General features: G+C 42.3%; 1 protein-coding gene across 4 annotated transcripts in view; it reads right to left on the bottom strand.

Annotated features, from left to right (window-relative positions):
* The window catches only part of LOC137372835 (protein sel-1 homolog 3-like), a 110686-nt gene extending 89953 nt beyond the window's left edge, over positions 1-20733 (bottom strand). The window contains exons 1-7 of one of the 4 annotated variants that reach the window (XM_068037188.1): positions 20641-20720; positions 20379-20528; positions 11702-12266; positions 9324-9450; positions 7411-7532; positions 2494-2609; positions 2212-2270 (exon numbers count right to left, since the gene is read on the bottom strand). In XM_068037188.1, coding sequence (XP_067893289.1) covers positions 2212-2270; positions 2494-2609; positions 7411-7532; positions 9324-9450; positions 11702-12266; positions 20379-20483 — 1094 coding nt within the window. In that variant the 5' untranslated portion in view covers positions 20484-20528; positions 20641-20720. Of the gene's footprint in view, positions 1-2211; positions 2271-2493; positions 2610-7410; positions 7533-9323; positions 9451-11701; positions 12267-17954; positions 18022-20378 lie in introns of those variants that run through there. The other 3 variants (XM_068037198.1, XM_068037178.1, XM_068037169.1) reach the window with 3 other exon arrangements.
* Between the last annotated feature and the right edge of the window lie 2644 nt (positions 20734-23377).

Below are 23377 nucleotides of genomic sequence, written 5' to 3'. Positions count from 1 at the left end.
GAGAGGAGATTCAACGTTGGATTGAACTTTTATTGCCATTTTTATCAAACCAGCATCTTTAAAAATGTACATTTCTCCTGAAGGACTGGACGCCCTTTAAAAATGGCACAGGTGCCTGCGCAGTGGCGCTGGACGCGTTGCCGAGAACACGGCGGCCGCCCCCTCCACGTCTTCGGGGTTGGCCACTCTGTCCCCTCCATTTAAATGAGCTCCTGCGCGTAATATCGCAGGGCTTGGTGGCGGCACTTCCGTGTCGGAAGGCCGCCGACTTCACAACACACCGTACGGCGCGCTGATAAAATTCAGCCCTGTGTTTTGAGTTTTGCAAGCACGGGCTGGTTGGGTACAGCCTGTACCTTGCCCACTGCGTACAGCGGAAGGGACATGCTGTTTGATACGATCCACCAGTCTTTGGGACGTATGGCCTATATGCTTAGCATCACACTGGCATTGAAATTCATATATCACATTACTCATTTGTGTGATAGGCAGGACGTCTTTTTGGCTTGACGGCAGCATCCTATTCGTGGCAAACACCACATGTGTTGCTACTGCATAGTAGCGGTGTGAAATAGCTAGCTTTACCTGTTGCTCAAATATTTGGGACACATTACCCTTCCAGGGTAATCTGATTTAGACTGGGCACTTTTCAGGGCCGAAAATGACGGCCTTAGGCCCGGTCATAAGTTTGCGCGATATACAACAAGAAATGCTCTGATCAGGGTAGCCATTGTCATGCAGGATGTCTTTGATTCGCCCTATTTCAGCATCAAGCTTGTATGGTGAGCAAATGGTTCGGGCCCTAGTTACGAGGTTGCAGATATGGCCAATCTTACAGCACGTGGAACTGTAAGAATCGCTACATGTGTATCGACCAGTGAAGGTAGGTTTGGGGTAGACCATGGTAGAGAACCCCTTAGCAGATTTCTCAACTAGTACGTCAAGGAAAGGGAGCTCATTTGACTGCTCCATGTCAAAGGTGAATTTGAGTGCAGGATGGAGCCCATTAAGATGTGTAAGGAAATTATTGCATGCACCTGCGGATTCAAATATAGCAAACACATCATCTACATATCAGAAATCTGCAAGAGGTAGAATGTCAGGTGTCATTCCCTCAAAGACACGGTTCCCATAGAACCCAACAAAGATGTTTGTGAGAGCTGGGCCTGGAGGGGATCCCATGACGACACCATCCATTCTATTTGGGCATACACGGTGTCATTAAAACTGAACTCAACTGCGCGATTTGCCGAGTTCATAAGTTCAATGAATATTGATGCACGCAATGGTAGCAGGTCTAGATCACCATGATATAGTGCTGCAGCGCAAATATCTATGGCTTCCTTACGTGGTACATTGGTGAATAGGCTAGCAATGTCAAATGAGCAGATGGGCACGGCATTTTTATCAATATGCAAGTCCTGTATGGTCTTTGCAAATGTAAAGGAATCCTTCACTGTGTATGTGGAGAACTTGTTCAAAACTGGTTGTAACAATTCGCCCAACCATTCATGTTGTGCAGAACCGGTCATAGTGTGTAGAGGGACAAGGTTCATGACATAATTGTTAAAATGACTGCATTTACCTTTTTTAATATACATAATGCACTATTTGTTCTGTTTACTGCATTGGTTGATTACAAAACTTTTCCAAAGGAAAGTTTAAGGTTAGATATTTTTAGCAATCTACAGAATGCATTGCAACAACTCTCCAAAGTTACTTTGACAACATTTGCCCCTCCCAACCCCCTTGTGGCCTCTAACACAGAGAAGGTCAACAGCAGCAATGCTATAAGAGGTCCATCACCTCCAAGTTTCCGTCCTAATCACATACCATCCTGACATGAACATATTTCCAATTTTTTCCGCATCATTAGTCAAAATCCTAGAATTCTCTAATACCGTTGAGGGCGGACCATCAGCACAAGGCTGCAGCAGTTCAAGAAGGAGGCTTCTCGAGACTGTGTGTTTCGGTGTCTGGTGAGGTACTTAAACCCAAAACCTTCTGTCTTAAAAGTGAGATAGCTACCACTGAGCCACAGTTGAGGCTATAAATAGCTGTCAGATTCAAAAAGGAATTGGCATTGATGCATATCTTTACATTTCTCGGGTTATCATAGAAATGCTTACTATAATGAATTGTTTTGGAAACTCAAGTTAATCAGCAAATTAAATCTTTAAAATATATTTCTAGCGATATATTTTAACTTACTCATAAAATGCATCTTCTCTGGTTTGCAGGTTTTCTCCATAGCTGACTGACAAAGTCATCTATAAAAAAGGTAAATAATCAAAATATTGTTATGGAAAATTACTACTGACAAACATTTTCGCACAGATTTAATTGTTAAGTTGGCAATTAAGTAGAATAGCTTAGCCACTTGCTTTATACTCTTATAGGAGGGATGGAAATAAAATAAATATTCACTCAAATTACAGAATTGATTTTATTCGAGTCAATGAATCATATATTAAAAAAAAACACATTAAATACCCTTCTGCCTTGTAAGGTGAAATCCAATCGACACCACTGCCTCAATGACAGTTTGAAATTCGACTTTCCTGCAACATATTTTCCTGAAGACAGCATCATCTGAAAGTGAATATTACCTAAAAGGAAATGTACAACATCTCAGAGTTACGAACAATTAATAGGGCTTAAATATGCGAGTGAACATACGCTTCAGATTTTTAAAATTAACTTAGGGATCTACTCAGAAGAAAAAAACCTGCAGACTCAAAGGTCTTTTTTATTTTCTACCTACATCCATGGACACCCAGTTAACCTCTTCATCATGTGAGATTTCTCTGCTCTGAGGTTATGTCACGGCCACTTCTGACCACTTCCTCATCGCTCTCACAAAGCATATTCCCTCGGCCACTTTCAATGCACTCTTGCCTCCGTACAAAGTTATGGGTTCAAGTTCTTCAAACATCCTGTTGTTTGTGAGGCCTTGTTGTGTGCAAAATAGCCATTGTGTTTTGCAACACAGCAACAGTATTGACACTTCTAAAGTAATTCAGTGGCTGCAAAAGTGCTTTGGGACATCCTGATATGAAAGGCGCCATATAACGACAAGATCTTTCTCTCCTCACGCTTGTTCTCACCTCTGAGTCTGAAAGTTGTGGGTTTAAATTTCATTGCTGGACCTGAGCACATAATTTGACACTTAAACACAGTACTGAGAGACTGCTATTTTATCTGAAATACAACACCCCTGATGAGACATCAAACCATTGCTCCTACTGCCTGTTCAGCTGTATGGCAAAGATCCCGGGCTACATTTTCATTTGGCTGCAGAGGCAGGACCAAAGCAGGGCAGGCCGGCAAGTGGCAGACGGCCAGTGCAGCCAATTAAAGGGCTTATTAAGGCGAATCTGCACACACCAACTGGAATTTGCCTCTTGGCACGTGGGCCCCCACTAAGGCTGAAACACAGCCGAGGGATTGAGGGGACCTCCCGGCAGCAGACTGGGATACCAGCGCTCCATCCTGCATAGAAACCACCCCCCACACCCGCCATAGCCATAGGGCCACAGCTGCAGCTGATAGCTGTCCAGTGGAGGTGCCCTCTCTCTTTCTCCTACCTGCATCAGCAGGTTTCAACTCTGATGGTGGAACTGCTGATCTTTCAGTGCTAAATGGCCTCCTATTGGCCCTCCAGCCATCCTTAATTGGGCAGGGCTCCCGGAGGTGGGCACTTAATTGTCCGCCTCCTTGGAAATTGCTTCCAGCGTCCTGTTGCTGGCATCTCTGGGTTCCCAAGCTGGAATTTATCCTGGCATCAGGATTGGGGCCTTGGAACAAAGATCCAGCCCCACAGAGTCAATATTCAAAGAGGAAGCAGAGCAACATTACTTTCTCAACCAACATTGTCAAAAATAGATTAACTGGTCATTTGTCTTCTTACTGTTCATGGAATTCTGCCACATTTGCCTACATAATAATAGTAACTACATATATGAAAATTAACTTATGTGAAGCATTGAGATATTTCTCAAGAACAGAAGAAGCTAATGCAAATCTTTCTTTATCCTAATCCCTATCCTGAACAAAAAAAAACTAACCTCTAGGTCCCTCACGAACTTCCTCTCAAAATACCAACTTCTGCCTGCTAATCAGACACACACCAGTGCATTCATGCCTCTGTTGACCTACTTAATAAGTGCTTTGTCCCTGCCTTGTTCTCCACAGTACAACAGATGCCTTTACAACCTCAAATCCAAAGGCAGCAAATTTCAATACATGTTGGTCAAGAACAAGCTGTTTGCCCAGTGCCACATCTGGCTTAACCACTTAAAGTTGCATCACCTAGCCATTTGTCCATCAAAACCTTTTACTACTTCAGGATCAAACTGGAGGACATCAGCAATCCAAACATCTCTTTTCTATTACTGCCTGAAATTCCACATTAATGCATGCATATAGTGCACAAACTATAGCATCCACTACAACTGTCATCTCAATTCAAGATTTAAAAAAGCATAAATTTGAACTACTTTTGCTGTTTCATCTTACACATTATGTAAAATGTCTCCAAATATCACAGCCAGTTCAACTTGGCACATTCCATTAGGCTCCTCTCTTCCAACCCACCTACCTTTGCCTCTGACATATGAAAGGAGCTCATGGGCTTCTCCAAAACTAAGGCAATCTACCCAGCTGCCTCCAACTTTTCCGACCTTACTCTCCATCCCAGGTTCGCCATTTCAAAGTTTCCTTTCCAACACAGATTTGTTAAATGCAAATCATCTTTGACAAACTTGATTGATTTCTACAATGAAGTAACGGAAAGGGTGGATGAGGGTAGTGTTGTTAATGTTGTGAAAATAGACTTTCAAAAAGCATTTGATAAATACCACATAATAGGCTTGACAGCAAATTGAAGCCCATGGGATTAAGGTGGCAATGGCAGCATGGGTACAAAACTGGCCAGGTGACAGAAGCAGTTGTTTTTTCAGACTAGAGGGAAGTGTACAGTGGTGTCCCCAAGTGTCAGTATTAGGAACACTGCTCTTTTTGATATATATTAATGACCTGGACTTTAATATACGGGGCATATTTCAAGGTGACATGAAACTTAGGATTGTAGTAAACAATGAGGAGAATAGTAACAGACTTCAGGAGGACATAGGTGGTGAAATGAGCAGGCAAATGGCAGATGAAATTTAACAGTGAGAAGTGTGAAACAACTCCTTTCGGTAGGAAGAATGAGGAGAGGCAATATAAGAACAAAGAACAGTACAGCACAGGAACAGGCCATTCGGCCCTCCAAGCCTGCGCTGATCTTGATGCCTGTCTAAACTAAAACCTTCTGCACTTCCGGGTATCCCTCTATTCCCATCCTATTCATGTATTTGTCAAGATGCCTCTTAAATGTCGCTATCGTACCTGCTTCCACCACCTCCCCTGGCAGCAAGTTCCAGGCACTCACCACCCTCTGTGTAAAGAACTTGCCTCGTACATCCCCTCTGAACTTTGCCCCTCACACCTTAAACCTATGTCCCCTAGTAACTGACTCTTCCACCCTGGGAAAAAGCTTCTGACTATCCACTCTGTCCATGCCGCTCATAACTTTGTAAACCTCTATCATGTCGCCCCTCCACCTCCGTCGTTCCAGTGAAAACAATCCGAGTTTATCCAACCTCTCCTCATAGCTAATGCCCTCCAGACCAGGCAACATCCTGGTAAACCTCTTCTGTACCCTCTCCAAAGCCTCCACATCCTTCTGGTAGTGTGGCGACCAGAATTGCACGCAATATTCTAAGTGTGTCCTAACTAAAGTTCTGTACAGCTGCAGCATGACTTGCCAATTTTTATACTCTATGCCCTGACCGATGAAGGCAAACTAAATAAAACAATTTTAAAGGGTGTGCAGGAACAGACAGACCTGGGTATTGCATATACAAGTCTTTGAAGGAGGCAGGACAAGTTGAGAAAGCTATTTAAAAGGCATACAGGATCCTTGGCTTTATCAATAGAGGCATAGAGTACAAAAGCAAGCAAGTTGTGCTAAACCTATATAAAACACGAGATAGGCTCCAGCTGGAGGTTTATTAGAATGGCACCAGAGCTGAAAGACTTCAGTTACATTGAGAGACTAGAGGCACTGGGGACATTCTCCTTAAAGTAGAGATTAACCACAGATTTGATAGAGGTGTTCAACATCATGAAGAGTTTTGATAGTTTCTCCTAATTTACTCCATTTCCATTGACAGAAGAGTTGGTAGACAGAGGACACAGATTTAAGATAATTGTCCAATGAACCAAAGGTGACTTAAGGAGAAAAAAATACAAGAAGTTGTTACAATCTGCCTAAAAGGGTGGTGGAAGCAGATTCAATATTAGCTTTAAAAAGAGAATTGGGTAAATAATTGAGGGGAAACATTTGAAGGACTATGAGGAAAGAGCAGGGAGTGGGACCAATTGAATAGCTCTACCAAAGAGCCAGCACAGTAATGATGGGCCAAATCACCTCCTTCTGCGCTCTATCATTCTATGATTCTTCTCACGGAACTTCAGGACTTGAGCGCAAAAATCAAAGCTAACATTCCAGTGCAGTACTGAGGGGGTGCTGCACTGTCAGAGGTGCCGTCTTTCAGATGCAACATTAAACCAAGGCCCTGTCTGCCCTCTCAGGTGGACATACAAAGATCCCAGGTCAGGATTTTGAAGAGCAGGGGAGTTATCCCTGAGGTCCTGGCCAATATTTATCCCTCAACCAACATCACTTAAAAACAGATTATCTGGTCATTATCACGTGGCTGTTTGTAGGAGCTTACTGCGTACAAATTGGCTGCCATGTTTTCTACATTACAACAGTGACAATACTTCAAAAGTACTTCATTGATTGTAAAGTGCTTTGAGACATCCAGTGTTCGTAAAAAGCACCATATAAATGCAAACCTTTTTCAAAAATTTCCTCTCTAAAATCCATCACCTGCTCCCACAATGCCTCCTAATATAGCTGTGCCTCACCAAGTCCTTGAATGAGTCACTGTCATCCAACTCCATGCCCACTTCACTCACTGCTTCCTGTTTAGGTTGCTCCAGTCTAGGATTCTACAGCACCAGAACTGCACTGGTTAAAATCACCAAAGACTGCAAAAGCACAGCAACTATGGTGTGCTATTCTCCCTTATCTTCTCCACAATTTTTGACACAGTTGACTATTCCTCCCTCCACCTCCTACACCACCTTTCCTCTGTACTCCTTATCTGCGGTATCATCTCCTCGTTCCATTCCTATCTGTCCCAAAACAGGCAGTAAAGTGCTTCCAACAACTTCTCCTCCTGTCAACTTCACACCAAAGAGAAAACTGAAATCAGCAATTCACCTCCAACATCGCACAATGATTGCAATCGTTAAGTGTATCTGGTAATTTCAGGAAGTCAAAAAAGCACAGCTTACCATCTTGAGTTAGAAACAGCAATGGGGTGGCATAGATCTGTTTTTCATTGATGTGATGGAAGATCCCACAGAGATGCCATTTACACCCATGGAGTACATAAATCCATATTGATACAGTAAATCTATGAGGTTTTTTGAAGAAATAATCAGATTATGTTATAGGACGGGAAAATTCTACAAATAGATTAGGCTATATATTGCTCAACATTAAGGAAAAATATCACAAGCAATAACAACACGTACATAAGTGTGTGCTTGCTTTACAGCAACAACTTACATATATATAGCACCTTTAGTGTAATAAAATGTTCCAAGGAACTTCACAGGAGCATTATAATGCAAAATTAAACACCAAGCCACATAAGGCAATATTAGGGCAGATCACTAAAAGCTTGGTCAAAGAGGTAGGTTTAAAGGAGCGTCTTAGTACGTGTATTTGCAAATGCCTGGAGCCCGGTTACATGTTTCCTTACAAAACATCCATTGTTGCGCACACTTTCTGCTTTGTTTAAATTTGAATTAGCAGAGCAAATCCATAATGATTATTGAACTGTATTAAACTACAAACTTGATTGAATTTTTCGAAGAGGTAACTAGATTGTGTAGATGAGGGTAAAGCAGTTGATGTAGTCTACATGGACTTCACTAAGGCCTTTGATATGGGAGATTGGTAAGAAGGTAAGAGCCCATGGGATCCAGGGCAATTTGGCAAAGTGTATCCAATATTGGCTTAGTGGCAGGAGGCAGAGGGTGATGGTCAGCGTTGTTTTTGCAAGTGGAAGCCTGCAACCAGTGGTGTACCGCAGGTATCAGTGGTGGGACCCTTGCTGTTTGTAGTGTACATTAATGATTTAGACATGAATTATAGGAGGTATGATCAGTAGGTTCGCAGATGACACAAAAATTGGTGGTGTTGTAAACAGTGAGGAGGAAAGCCTCAGATTACAAGATGATATAGATGGGCTGGTAAGATGGGCGGAGCAGTGGCAAATGGAATTTAATCCTGAGAAGTGTGAGGTGATGCATTTTGGGAGGACCAACAAGGCAAGGGAATATATGATGGATGGTAGGACCCTAGGAAGTACAGATGGTCACAGGTACCTGGTGTACTTGTCCATAGATCACTGAAGGCAGCAGCACAGGTAGATAAGGTGGTTAGGAAGGCATATGGGATACTTGCCTTTATTAGCTGAGGCATAGAATATAAGAGCAGGGAAGTTATGATGGAACTGTATAAAATGCTAGTCAGGCCACAGCTGGAATACTGTGTACAGTTCTGGTCACTCCACTATAGGAAGGATGTGATTGCACTGGAGAGGGTGCAGAGGAGATTCATCAGGATGTTGCCTGGGCTGGAGCATTTCAGCTATGAAGAGAGACTGGATAGGCTAGGGTTGTTTTCATTGGAGCAGAGAAGGCTGAGGGGGGACCTGATTGAGGTGTACAAAATTATGAGGGGCATTGATAGGATAGATAGGAAGAAACTTTTTCCCTAAGCAGAGGGTTCAATAACCAGGGGGCATAGATTTAAGGTAAGGGGCAGGAGGTTTAGAGGGGATTTGAGGAAAAAAAAATTCATCCAGAGGGTGGTTGGAATCTGGATCACACTACCTGAAGGGGTGGTAGCGGCAACAACCCTCACAACATTTAAGAAGTATTTAGATGAACACTTGAAACACCATAGCATGCAAGGCTACAGACCAAGTGCAGGGAAATAGGAGTGTAATAGATAGGTGCTTGATGGCCGGCACAGACACGATGGTCGAAAGGCCTGTTTCTGTGCTGTATAACTCTATGACAAAGAAACTTTGTGCGGGTTTCCAATGGAGGTAAACTGAATATTAGCACTATACTTCACAACAATGAATGCCAACAAGTATATAACTTGGAATATTCTGATTTGCTGGACATACCTTGGATTATTGACAAGTTGTTTACTTGCCACTTCCACTTCCAGGTTATTAAATTTTTTTAGCCTCTTCACTATTCCAAAATTCAAACCAGATGATGCAAATGGAAAACGAAGTAGCTCCACAACATCTAGGTAAAAGGGAAATAAAATAACCATCTGTAAACATATTCAAGAAGCAGTAATCTGTTGATATAGAAGAGCTCCATTAAAACTAAATGTATTGCTTGAGTGAAAAAACTGGCCTTGAAACAGGATCATACAGAAAAAACACCAAACAGAGCTAAAAGACCTAGTGATGATTAGTGGCACTTAACAATGATTAAAAATCAAATAATTGTATTAAGAGCTTGTTTTACAATGCAGGTCCTTTTATTATAGTGTTATGATCATGTAGTTTTTTGGGGGAATAATGCGGTGTGCCTTTAACGCTGGAAAAAGAGCCGTACTGCTTTAAGGAGCAAGCTCTAATGACTGAGTCAAAGAATGCATTCTCATTGTCTTGGATACAGCCATTTGGAGGCTGCGATTCAAAGGGTGCATTCTTGTTACCTTGGATACAGCCACTTGGACTGAGCATCGAGAGATACATTTGTTACAATTTAATTTTGAACTGAAATATAGTGCAAACAGACTGTTTTAAGAGAGGACACAGACAGACAGCTGTGTGTTAGCACCTGAAAAAAGAGCTCCCAGGCCATTTAAACTGAAGGAAGGGAATTTAGTCTGTTTATTTATTATTCTCTCTCAAAATTCTATAAAGTCAAGCCAAAACGGAGATCTCTGATCATTTAAACTGAAGGAAGGGAAGTTAGACTGTGACAATCTTTTAGCCCTCAAAAATTCTAATGTCATATTGATTCTATTGAAAGTGGTTGCGAGTTGTTGATCTACTGCGGTCATCGCTGGAAGAAAGGGGAGTTTGAAACTTCGGGTGTTGGACTATTTTCCTTTCCTCATTGGACCCTGGAAGATTGTGTGTGGACTTTAATCAGAGGATTGTTCATCAGGAAGTGTAAATTGCAAGGAATCTATTTTTCTTCTATTTTAAATGTTGTTTATAGCTTCATAGTGTTTAAGAATTTAGTTTTTCTAATTAAACAGTTAATTTGTTGATTTAAAGACACCTGGTTTGGTAAGCCTCATTCGGGGGTTAATAGATGGTACAATTTATATTTTAGTTGTTTTAGCCTGTTAATTCAGGTCTGAGTTTAACATAGACTAATTCCAAATGAGTGCAAAGGAGAGAACACCATTGCATTTAATTTTGTAGATTGCCATGAGTAAGAGTAATTTACAATTGATGTAAATCTGTGAATGGATTGAAAAAAAGTTTGCAAATTATATGGGACAAGATTTTCTTTCAGTACTATTGAGAGTACAACAGAGAAAGAAAGACATGTTAGCATTGATACGGCATATCATGCCATCAAAAGGCCTCAGTATTTCACACAGTGAATTAGGTTTGGACTTCAATGACATGTATGTAGGCAAATCTGAGAAAAAATGTTTCTATGTAAATGCAAACTTGAGGCATGGACAGGATAGAATTTGATGTTGCAGCATCTGAAGAGGAGAGAGGCGTCATATCTTCCATTCACCTAATCCAGAAAATACTTACTCTACATAATGTACATCACAGTTAGCAATCTACCACATTGAAAAAGTATTTAAAAACATCGGAAATAAGAATCTAAAGTTTGCAACTTTCCATAATAAGTTGAAGACTCCCTCTGTTCTTCAAACTCAATTTGAAAGTTCCCCCCCTAAGCAATTTTTGAATGGTACATAATTGTTACCATAATAAAAAGGATTAATTTTGTAAGACATTTTCTGACCCTGGAATTATTGTTAAGAGTGGGGTAATTTTTATCTTTGTCATCTGGGCAATAATCTGATGCAAAGAAAATCAGGCGGGTTCTACAATGGGCTGGTGATTCGTTCCATCAGCTTCCCGCCTGGGCGGTGAAGACAAAATTCTCGCCCAATGTACGGGATAAAATGAAAATTTGCCAATGCTTATTCAGTACATAATTTCCCTAAAGCTAATTTATATAAAGCTGAGAGCTAAAATAGTTGAACAGCAAAGAACTAAATTCAATAATACGTTGGCACATCTGAGGTATTCCTATTGCATTAATGATTTTGTAATGTTTTAAAATTACTTTGATTAGATCTAATGCAAGAGGCTATTTAAGCTGAGTGTATCTCTACATTTGAGAGAATTCAATAAAACACTTGAGGAAAAATTTAAACAGGTGTGAAGGGATAAAATTCCAAAGAAATAGGACTAGAGCTTTTATGTAGAACCAACAGCAGCACAGGCACAATGAGCCAACAGTCTCCTATTACAGTTAAGTAAGTGAAACAAAATGCACGTACCATTTTCAAGCAAACACTGGGGTATTTGTTTTTCTTTTATTGCCTGTATCTTCTCTGTGTCCCACTGAAGGCATTCTTTATGATCTTTGTAAGGCCTATCAAAAGGGCTCAATGTCTCCAGTAATTTGTAGGTTCTAGTCACAGCTTGTTCATAAACAGTTGCATTATGACTCTTATAAGTTCCAAAATCAGTATTTATAATCCAAGCTCTTAGCATTACATTGCTTATGGCAATAGAACGCTGAATCAAATAATCGGGTCGATATAACATGATGTTTGGAAATTTCACCCACAGAGTCCGATTTCGCAAGGTATGAAGACGTTTCTCACATTTCCATCTTTTCTTGTAAACCATGACTCCAATTTTGATATCAGTTGAAATTATCGCCTCAACACCAACAGTACTGGGTTCAGAGCATAAATATTCAATAGTAAGTTTGTAGTCTGCTACTACCGTGTCAGTTGCATTAATGAATCGAATGAAATCTTTATACACTCTGTCTGTCGAAGATTGCAAAACAGATGTAGTGTGTGTTGTATTTGTACTGTGTAAGGGTCCTGGCATCTGGAAAAAAAATTCACAAATCTCTATTAAATTCAGCACCTGAGCAACATGAATATTGTTTAATATTTTTCTATTAAATTGTAGTATTTTTAGACCCTTTAAAAATCTCACATATCTCACCTGAAATATGGCCCTTTAGTATTTTCTGAATGGGCTAACTAGATACATCAGTCAAATAATGCTAATAAAAATACTAAGAAGATAAACTTAAAGCTAATGAGTGTTAAGCCTGTCATTGTTGCTCCTCTGTGACTAACAAAATCATAAGTCAGTTGTTTTTGGAAAAGTTGGAATTTATTTATTCGTTCACTTTGTCATCTACACAGCCTCCACTGATATGCAGTGAATTATGACAACCACAGACATTGCCACAGCTTCAACTGACAATGCTGAAGGCAGCTATTTCCAGCACTTCCAGAAAGGAAAACATTTCACCTGTGGCACTTAGCTGCAGCAACTGCAGAGTTAAGAGGTTGTAAAACTAATGGAAAAGATCTTTTAAAAAAAGTGTTGTTCTCCTCTTTCACTGGTTTACACAAGCCAGTCAACTGCTCTGCAAATGGTTAGATTAGGGGACCAGAGTTTTAAATTTCAAACTCGCATCCACCCACAACAAAGCTGGACGGCAGGGAATAACATGCATTGTGTTTTTTTTTATTCTTTCATGGGATGTGAGTGCCTCTGGAAAGGCCAGCATTTGTTGCCCATCCCTAACCGCCCTTGACAACTGAGTGGCTTGCTAGACCAGTTCAGAGGGCAATTAGGAGTCAACCACATTGCTGTGGGTCTGGAGTCACATGTAGGCCAGATCAAGCCAGGAGGGCAGATTTCCTTCCCTAAAGTACATAAGTGAACCAGATGGGTTTTCACGACAATCAGTGATAGTTTCATGGCACCATTACTGAGACTAGCATTCCAGAATTTTTTTTATTAATTAACTGAATTTAAATTGCACCAGCTGTCATGATGGGATTTGAACCTGTGCCCCCAGAGCATTAGCCTGGTCCTCTGCATTTCTAGTCCAGTGACAAAACCACTGGGCCACCGTCTCCTTTTGCTAAAGGCAGAAGTAACAAAGAACAAAAAAGTAACAAAAATACATTATATTATTTATTTTTCTTTTTAAATGTCATCATAATACATCTGCCCATTTGCTGTGTTTTTTTGGACCTCTTCCCAAAACCATCTGTATTAAATGTAAGACATTTAGAACAGAAAGTAAGGGTGGAATCTTATGAGTGCCGCAGCATTCTCGATGGCGGGACCAGAAGTTGTCGTAACTTCTGCTTCTGCTGCAAATCCCGTTTCTCACACGATTTTGTACTTAAATTAGCCATGCGGTCATGGGCATGGGAAACACATGGGATCATGCAGCGGGGGTGGCCTTGCATTGGTGGAACCCACCATCACTGTCCCAAGCACCATGCTTGCCACAGATATAAAACATTCTGTGCTTGCAGCCTCAAGGAGCAGCAGCCTTCCTGTCATGTAAGTAACTTCAGAATAACCTAAATTGAAGCTTTTACTTAAAATCAAAATGTTTTTGCCTACCTTATTTTGTGAAAGTCACCACCAACTTCACATCATTTATTATAAAGGCTGAGGATCGTGGCGTGCAGCACTTACCTTCCGGGAGAGCAGCGGACAGAAGAGGACCTGCGGGTGGAACACGGAGCTGGGAGCAGTTAAATAAAGCCAGAGGATCGCGGCCTACTGTACTTACCTTCCAGGAGAGCAGCGGGCAGGAGAGGACGTGTGGAGGAACACGAGCAGGGAGCAGTTAAATAAAGCCCGACGATCGTGGCCTACAGCATTTACCTTCCAGGAGAGCAGCGGGCAGGAGAGGACATGAGGAGGAACACGAGCAGGAAGCAGTTAAATAAAGTCAGAGGATCGTGGCCTACAGCACTTACCTTCCAGGAGAGCAGCGGGCAGGAGTCCAGGCGCGCCTGAGTTTGAAAAAAGTGAACTGTGACATCACAGGAAAGCTGTAAGGTGATTGGCTGGTGAGTAAATGCTGTTAGGGCATATCTCTAAATAGCTAGGTTAGTACACTACTGTTAGGGTGCGTGTGTAAATAGTTAGAAATTAACAAAACTTAAAATTAAAACTGATGTAACTACCTTACAATTGTGCACAAAGATGGAGGAGGATTGCATGCCAGCTTCCCCGGGTTCTACCTCTCAGGGCACCCCCAGGGTAAGCAGCTTCTCATTCTCCCCCCGCCATTGACCCCCTTGCCTCCAGCAGGTGAGCACACGGAGATTACTCAAGTATCATTGCTGCTGACCTCCAGAAGGATGGAGCCATTAAAGAGGAACCCGCCATGGTCATCCACAGCAATGGGGCAGTGCACTGAGCAGACTGCCTTCACCTCAGCCGCTAATGTCGGGGTAGCACCTGGACTTAGTGGGAGAAAAAGGAATTTGAAAGAGTTCTGATCACAAAGGTGACATGGGTGCTGTACGGATTGTGATGATTGAAAAGATTTATTAATACATTTTTATTTCATGCAAAATTTGATCTAATCTTGTTAGAATTTTGCTTGGTTACAGATGGATACAAAGACATTTTTCGGAGGCCTATGGCAGGAATGCAATGATGCTTGAAAATCATCTCAGGAAATGTCCAGTGTCCATATCTCATTGGACTTTTAGCCTTCACTCTTCACTGATGGCTGTTTTCCTATTGATGATTAATAACTTTTTCCAATACTGTCATGCCTTGTTTTCTATGGTCATAACTTAATGCTGCTTGCAGTGGGTGTAGTCGCATTCATCGTAGCCCATAGATGATTTCAAATGCCAATCACATGAAAGTGCAGCAATGCTTCATTAAGATTGTACAGATGAATAAGACATCATGCAAAAATGAATTCTCTGGGGAACTTCTTTGTTTCTCCTCCCAAAGTTCCTTGATGATGTGGCTTATTGTTGGCTGAAACGTGCATAAATGAGGTTTTCCCTGATGTCTCTTGCATGTCTCTCCATGGCCCTCAAATCAATGGCAGCATTGTTGTCATTGTCCTCCTCCTCACCCTCTTCATAGTCAGCCTCATCTGAGGAGGTCTGGTGTTTCTCCAGTTCCACCACCTGCAGAATTTTGCCTTGTGTAATTGCATGGTTGTACAAGGCACAGCAGATAACGATTATTCGTGATGCCCTCTGTGGCGTGTAATGAAGAGCCCCTCCAGACTGATCAAGGCAACGGAATTGCATTTTCAGCAAGCCAATGGTGTGTTCAATGATGGCTCTGGTGGATGAGTGAGCAGCATTGTACCACTCTTCAATAGCACTTGGGGATGACATACTGGTGTCATCAACTATGTACAAAGTGGCCTCCTTTGTCATCCAGAATCCATTTATCCACTTCGGCTGGTTCCTCGAAAACTGCTGGCTGCTGGGAGTTCCTCAAAATGTAGCAGTCATGACAGGTCCCTGGGAAACATGCGCCAACATGCATGATTCTTCTCCTGTGGTCGCAAACCAGCTGTATATTTAAAGAGTGGAAGCCTTTATGATTGACAAAGACAATAGGCTGGTCCCAGGGAGCTCTAATGGCCACATGAGTAGTCAATCACCTGTTGCACTCTAGGGAACCCAACGATGGTGCCGAAGGCCACAGACCTTGCTGCCTGGCTGTCCCCATCTACAGCTAAGTAGATGAAATCATTGGCACGTCAAGAAAGGGCATTAATCACCTCTTTGATGCACCTGTGAGTCGCAGACTGCGAGATGCCACATATGTCACCTGTGGATCCCTGGAAGGAGCCGATGGAGAAAACATTGAGTGCAGCAGTCACCGTGAGAGCAACTGGCATGGGATTCCCACCGAAGTTGAGTGGGTGCAGGTCATGCCACAGGATCCTACAAATTTCTGTTACCATTTCATGTTACATCCTTAGGCATCTCTGGCATTGCCTCACTGACATTAGAAGGTAATTTGTCCTTGTCCTGAGGATGCGATGATGTGCTCGTGCCCGTCTTTGATAAGAACGTTCCTCAATGTTATCATTCAGAGCATGTTGCTGGTGCTCAGGCATCATGAGTTGAGGGAAAAGAGCCCTCCTTAGTTTCTCTCTTTGTTCTTCTCCTGTGGTACTAGACAAATTGGGTGTATGAGACCCATGTTGCTGCAGCTTTTCTGAACAATAAATAAGCAGAGCGTGTCGATTCAGCCCTCTGTTGCTACTGAGCTGAAACATCGAGCCAATGATTAGCTCTCTTATACCTGCCTTCAAATTGCAGCCAGGTAGAAGAAACACTCACTGTCGTTTACCTCCACCTACTCTCCTTGCAATCCTGAGTGTCCACGTGGTTTCCATTATCATTGGAGAAAATGGTGCGCATGGAATTCAGGGCAAATCTCCCCACCTTCCAATCTCCTCCTGGAACCTTCCAACTTGAACCCATCACCCTTGACCCACTTAATGTTACCGTTACCCTTCCCTCCGTTACCATTGAGCCTTCGCCCATGACCATACACAATGTAATCATCAATGCATTCATGCCATCCCTCCCCACTGTTCCTACTCCTGTTACTATCGACATGCCAACTCTTACCCTTGAACCTCCTCACATTGAACTGACCATTGTTGGTAAGTCCCGTTCTGCTCTATATGAAGCTGTCGAATATCCAGCCATTTGTCCTGACCTTCCCCCCACAGAATGTATTTGCTCCCATTGACTGTGACCGTTACCTCTGTTAGCCAGTATCCTCAATTTGTCCCACAGCTCCCCAATGTTGACAGCACTTGCCAAATAGTTTCACACAATACTGATCTAATCCACTCACCAACCCTGCAGCCGACAAAATTCATCTTCACCATCAACATCAACCATTCAACAACTTGGATGCTCCACGCCACCCTCCCCTGCTCCTTCATGTAGCCCCCACCCATGCTGTCGCAGCCATACCCTGAGATGATTCACCTTTGCTGGTGCCAAGCCTGGAGGCAAACATCCATTCCAAAGCTGGCGTGCAGGCAAACATCCATTGCAATGCTGACGTGGAGGTAAACATCCATTCCAATGCTGGTGTTAGTTCAGCAGATGAATTAAAGAGAGAAGAGCACAGTCCTGAGACTCAACTGCACAAATCCAACTGTTAACCGCCACGTTGAAACATTTGTGAACCGGCTGGCACGGGAATATCGCTCGCCGTACACTTAATCTGGCAGGTAGGACTAAATTGTAACTATGTATAGGATATTGAGTATTCATGTTATTTAAATGAATGCAAAGCTGAAATCCACCATTGCGCTGGGGGAACCCTGGAATGCCGCAAACTCACTGTCAAGAATCAGAAAAACACCTCCCGCCTAATTATATCACCCCCCACGTCACCAATTCACCATGGCGGACAACATAAAATTCTCTCCTAAGAGAAACTTTTTGCATACAGAGTTGTGAGGTTGTGAAATTCACTTTCAGGGTTAGTGGTTGATGCAGAAATATGTTAACATTCAAAATTAGACTGAATAGGTAGATGAAGGAAGAGGGGCAGAAAGGATATAGGAACAGGGTGGGTAAATATGATTAGGACTAGTTACTTGTGTGAAGTGTGACTGCCAACATTGTGGCAGCTGGGCCAAATAGCCTACTTCTACACATAAATATATAGAAATTACAAACAGGATCAAAAAAGGATGCAACCTTGGCAGATCTGGATTCTGCCCAAAAGTCCCACCTCTACCCAGCAGTCTGGAATGCACTGTCCTCCTCGGTTGCAGGAACTTAGGTATCACAGTTGTTTCCTAGAGGAACGGAGGAGAAAGAAATCACACCACCTGCTCTCATGCATCTCACAGCCACCAATGTAAAGGGGAGTAGTCAGCTTGTTGGGGAGAGGAATTTAACTGCTTAGTTCTCCATAGTATAGTTACAAATATTTTTGTAAATCTACCTTTTCAGTATCATTTATTATTTTATATAGCTCTGAAATTTCACCTCTCACGTATCCAAGACTGAAAAACCCAAGTTTCTCTACTCCTTCTTCATAACTAAGTGCTTTGTTAGAAATCAGGCTTGTGGCTCTTCTCTGCTCTGTCTTCATGCCCTGAATGTCACCCTTGTATCTAGAAATGAACAGAGAACTGAACTGAAATTAAATGAGCTGCTCTTAATTGGATAATGCCACAGGATCTTTTAATGTACATCTGAACAGGATGTTTAATGTCTTATTTGATGGGCGACATTTCTGAAAATTCATCACTCCTTTAGTCCTGCATCTACATGTCAGTCTAGATCATGCGTTCAAGCCCTTGGATATACAGGCTATGCCAGAAAACTAACCGGTTGTTAATGTAACAGCTCTGTTCAAAAATAGAAAAAGGGATAATCTTGACATCAGTAGCAGGTAAGCTTCCAGAATTTACATTATGTGATAAAGCTATTAGAAATACATGAGTTATTTCAACTTTATCAATCTATGTGTTGTTATGATCCTGTAGTTTTTTTCTATAGGCTGAGGTTGTTTTCCTTGGAGCGGAGAAGGCTGAGGGGGGACATGATTGAGATGTACAACATTATGAGGGATATTGATAGGATAGATAGGAAGAAACTTTTTCCCTTAGCGGAGAGGTCAATAACAAGGCGGCATAGATTTAAGGTAAGGGGCAGAAGGTTTAGAGGGGAGTTTTTCACCCAGAGGGTGGTTGGAATCTGGAACACACTGTCTGAAGAAGTGGTAGAGGCAAGAACACTCACGACATTCAAGAAGTATTTAGATGAACACTTGAAACGCCATAACATACAAGGCTACGGGCCAATTGTGGGGAAATGGGATTAGTTAGGATGGGTGCTTGATGGTCGGCGCAGGCGCGTTGGGCCAAAGGGCCTGTTTCTGTGCTGTAAAACTCTATGACTCTATTTAAGGACAGCCAGCACTGATTTGTAAATTACGTCATATGTGACAAATTTGATTAAGTGTTCTTTCAGAAAATAATAGAGTTTAAATAACTGAAGTGCAATGGGTGTTTTCAAAAGGTGTTTGATAAGGAGGTGTACTAATAAAATTAAGGTGCTTGGTATTAAAAGGAGTGTAACACAGTAGATGGAAAGTTAGTTAATACACAGAAAACAGAAAGTAGTGATTCGTGGATGTTTTTGGAATGAAAGAATGTGAACAGATATGTCCCCTGGGACTACTGCACTTCTCAATATAAATTAAAATGATGCCGACTTGCATATGAGGAGACACGAAAATAGAGAGTGTGGTTAACTGTGAAGAGGAGTAAATGCAAATTCAGGATCAATAGGTGGGATAATAGATTGGTCCAGCCCCATTGATTAGGATTCATGATGATTGCCTGGAAAATGTGGAACACTTCCGGTAACTTGGCAGTTATCATTCACAGAACACTGACATTGCCTGAAGTCTGCTGCTGCAGCCTTTGGCCATCTGAGGAAGTGAGTGTTTGAAGATCATGACATCAAAACTGAAACCAAGTTCATGGTCTACCATGCAGTCATGATCCCTATCTTACAGTACGGGGCTGAAACATGGACAATGTAAAGGAGGCACCTCAAAGCACTGGAGTTATATCATCAACGTTGCCTGCGGAAGATCCTACATATCAAGTGGGAGGTCAGGCGCACCAACATCAGTGTCCTCTCACATGCAGGCACCGCAAGCATCGAGGCTATGATTATCTACCATCAGCTTCATTGGGTTGATCATATAGTTTGGATGCCAAAGCAGGTCTTCTTCTCACAGCTCAGTCAGGGCAGACGCACCAGAGGAGAACAGAAGAAGCACTTCAAGGATGTACTGAAAGCCAACATGAATAAATGCAGCATTGACATCAACTTCTGAGAGACCATCGCCCTGGACCAAACCAGATGGAGGCAGAGTCTGTGGGAAGGATCCAGTATTTTAAGACCCAACAATGACAAAATGAAGAAGAAACATGAGAGCTGCAAAAAGAACAAGCCATACACGACCAGACATCCTACATGACAACAAATGCCCTGTGTGCCATTATGTCTGTAGATCAGACTCATCAGCCATCTTCAAACTTATGGAAGACAATCATCCTAGCTGTGAGGGATAGCCAATCCTACCACAAAATCCAGACCAATGTTTTAACTTTTTGACATTAGTATCACTTACCAGCACGACTAGCCACCCCAGACACGGCAGCCAATGGAAATTCCTCATCCTCCTGCAGGTGGACATCACAATCTGGTCACCGTCCCAACTTCCATCGCTATGCATCTTCCATTTGGCTTTTTCCTCGAATTAATCGCTGTTAGTCCCATGCTGAGCAAAGAAGGGCCATGTGATTTGAAATTAAATGCAAATAAATTCAGAGGTCAGATCGTTAGATAAATCATAGTGTGGGTTTTGCGAACCTGCTGCCCACTCTTCTTACTTGCGGTCCCAGGCTGGGAGCTGACAGGTGGATACTGAAGTGGCAGCAGGTGGTCGCTTCTGTCCTTGGCTGAGTTGGGAGAGTCTGACAGACGTGGAGCCTACACACATACTTCCGGAAGCCGCAGCGCCAATGGGAGCAGCGACCACGGCGCAATCCAGGAAGATCGAGCCGCATCCTGGTGGGGAAATGAACAAGAGGTATTGAAATGGCTCAAATGTAGCCGAGTGCTTTTACAGTGTGTGGTTTAATCGTATGCTCCTTCTTGGAGGATTTGTCAGCTAAGCCCTTTTTCTACTTATTTTATGAACTATATATATTATATGCACGAAATGGGTGTCTCCAAGATTAAGTAAACCATTTCCTGCATATACAATTAGTTCTGCACCAGATAACTATTCATTCAACTCCTGACACGTAGCTGTAAATACAATTCTCAAACAGGATTGAGGGATGTTTATTTTAACTCTGTCAACGCCCACTACTTTGAACGAATCTCTTGGCTAAGCTCTGCTGAATTCCTCATTTAAAATCAAGGTTGCTCTCGTAAATCAAACTGACGAAAACGTTGTTTACTTCTCAATTGTATTTACCAAAGCAGGCTTTTTTCTGTTTTTTTTAATAAACGGGTCCAGAAACCGCGGTCCTTAAAATACTTCTGTTTAAATGAATTCTTTCTGCATTAAATTTGTTGGAACAACCGTTGAAAAACAATTGCTTGATCCAATATTAGCCTGTGAGTCTTGCTTTTGCTCTGTGGTTTGATTCTTACTTTAAAAAAGACCTTTGAAAATAAATCGTTTTAGTGAAAATTTCAACAGAAAATAAGCATAAAAAAACCCCAACTCTATCGAAGTTCAGAACTAACTCAGTAGTCAATTACCGATCCTGTGACCCAAGAGTTTACCATCCAGGAAGTCAACGTTTCTTTTCATATGAATGCTTAACCAAAAATAAACAATCCGGGTGTTAGCCTTTCAATTAGGTGTGTCGAGTCATTAAACTGGCTGGAGTCATGCCTAGGATAAGGTAAGATGAAAACAAGCAAAATATTGTGGATGTTGAAAATCTGAAATTATAAACAAAAAATACTGGAAGTACTCAGCAGGTTAGGCAGTATCTGTGAAGAGAGATACAGAATTAACAATTCAAGCCGATGACCTATCATCAGAACTGGAAAAAGTTAGAGCTGGAGCAGATTTGAAGCACGTACAGAGGCAGGGAAAGGGGGATGGGTGTAAGAACATAAGGGAAGGACTTTGATAGGGTTTAAAGCAGGAGAGATTAAGTGACAAGAAGGATATGGTACAAAACAAAAGGAGATAATAGGACAAGTAAAGAACAAAAGATGGGTCTAGAGGAGGTGTAAATGGCATTAGGAGAATTGTTACCAACAGTGGCTGTCCAAAAAAAAAGGGAGCAGATATTATGATCTGAAATTGTTTCCAGAAGACTGGAAAGTGCCTAACGGAAAGATGAGGCGTTGTTACTCGAGCTTACATTATATTTCATTGGAACAACGTAGGAGGCCGCGGACAGAGTGGGGTGGAGAATTAAAATGACAGGCAACCAGAAGCTCGGGGTCGTACTTGCAGCCTGAAAGGAGGTGTTCCAGAACGTGGTTCCCCCAATCTGTCTTTGGTCTCCCCAGTATTGAGGAGTGAATACTAATTCATCATTAGCAGTGAATACAGTATACCAAATTGAAAGGTGAACAAGTAAATCACTGTTTCACCTGGAAGGAGTGTTTGGGACCTGGATGGTAGGAAGGGAGAGGTGGTAAAAGGTCAAGGTGTTACATCTCCTGTGCTTGTACGGGAAGACATTGTGGGCAGGATGGGAGGTGACAGTGGTGAGGACCAGGTGCGGAGGGAATAGTCCCTTCAGAATGCTGAAATGGAGGGGGGAGGGGAAGGTATGTTTCACCACACTGGACATTGGTGATCTGTTGGATGTGGAGGCTGGTGGCTGGAAGGTGAGGACAAGGGGAACCTATTGTGGTTCTGGGAGGGAGAGGAAGGATTTAGAGCAGATGTGTGGGAAATAGGATGGACATGGTCAAGGGTCCTATCAATCACTGTCCAAGGGAATCCTCAGTTGTGGGAAAAGTAAGACATATCAGAATCTCTGGTATGAAAGGTTGCATTGTCAGAACAGATGAGATGGAGAAACGAGGAGAATGGAATCGAGTCCTTACAGAAAGTGGGCTGGAAGAAAGCGTCGTCAAAGTACTGCAGGGGTCAGTAGACTTATAGTGGATATTGGCCGATAGCTTATCTCCAGAAATGCAGAGAAGTTGAGGAAGGGAAGGGAAGAGACAGAAATGGACCATGTGAAGGTGAGGGAAGGGTGGAAATTGAAAGCAGAGTTCATGCAATTTCCCAATTCAGGGCAAGAAGAGGAAACAGCACTAATACAGCCATCAATGTACTTGGGGGAAAGAGGTGAGGGAGAGGTCCTGAATAGTACTGGAACAAGGAATGTTCCACATATCACATGAAAAAAGAGCCATAGCTATGACCCATACGGGCTCCCAAAGCAGCACCTTTGCTTTAGAGTCAAAAAAGTTGTTGTACAATGTAAGAAGAAGTTCAACCAGACAGAGAAGGGTGGTGGTGGGTGAGAACTGGTTGGGCCTCAATTCAAAGTGGTGTTCACTCAGGCCGTCCTCTTGGGGGATGGAGGTGTAGAGGGAGTGAACGTCTGTGGTGAAATTTTCTTTTTCTGATACTTCTGC

The sequence above is a fragment of the Heterodontus francisci genome, chromosome 1, assembly GCF_036365525.1.
Source record: "Heterodontus francisci isolate sHetFra1 chromosome 1, sHetFra1.hap1, whole genome shotgun sequence".
NCBI lineage: Eukaryota > Metazoa > Chordata > Chondrichthyes > Heterodontiformes > Heterodontidae > Heterodontus > Heterodontus francisci.
The sequence above is the reverse complement of the archived record's forward strand: the minus strand, read 5'-3'. Positions and strand labels throughout refer to the sequence as shown.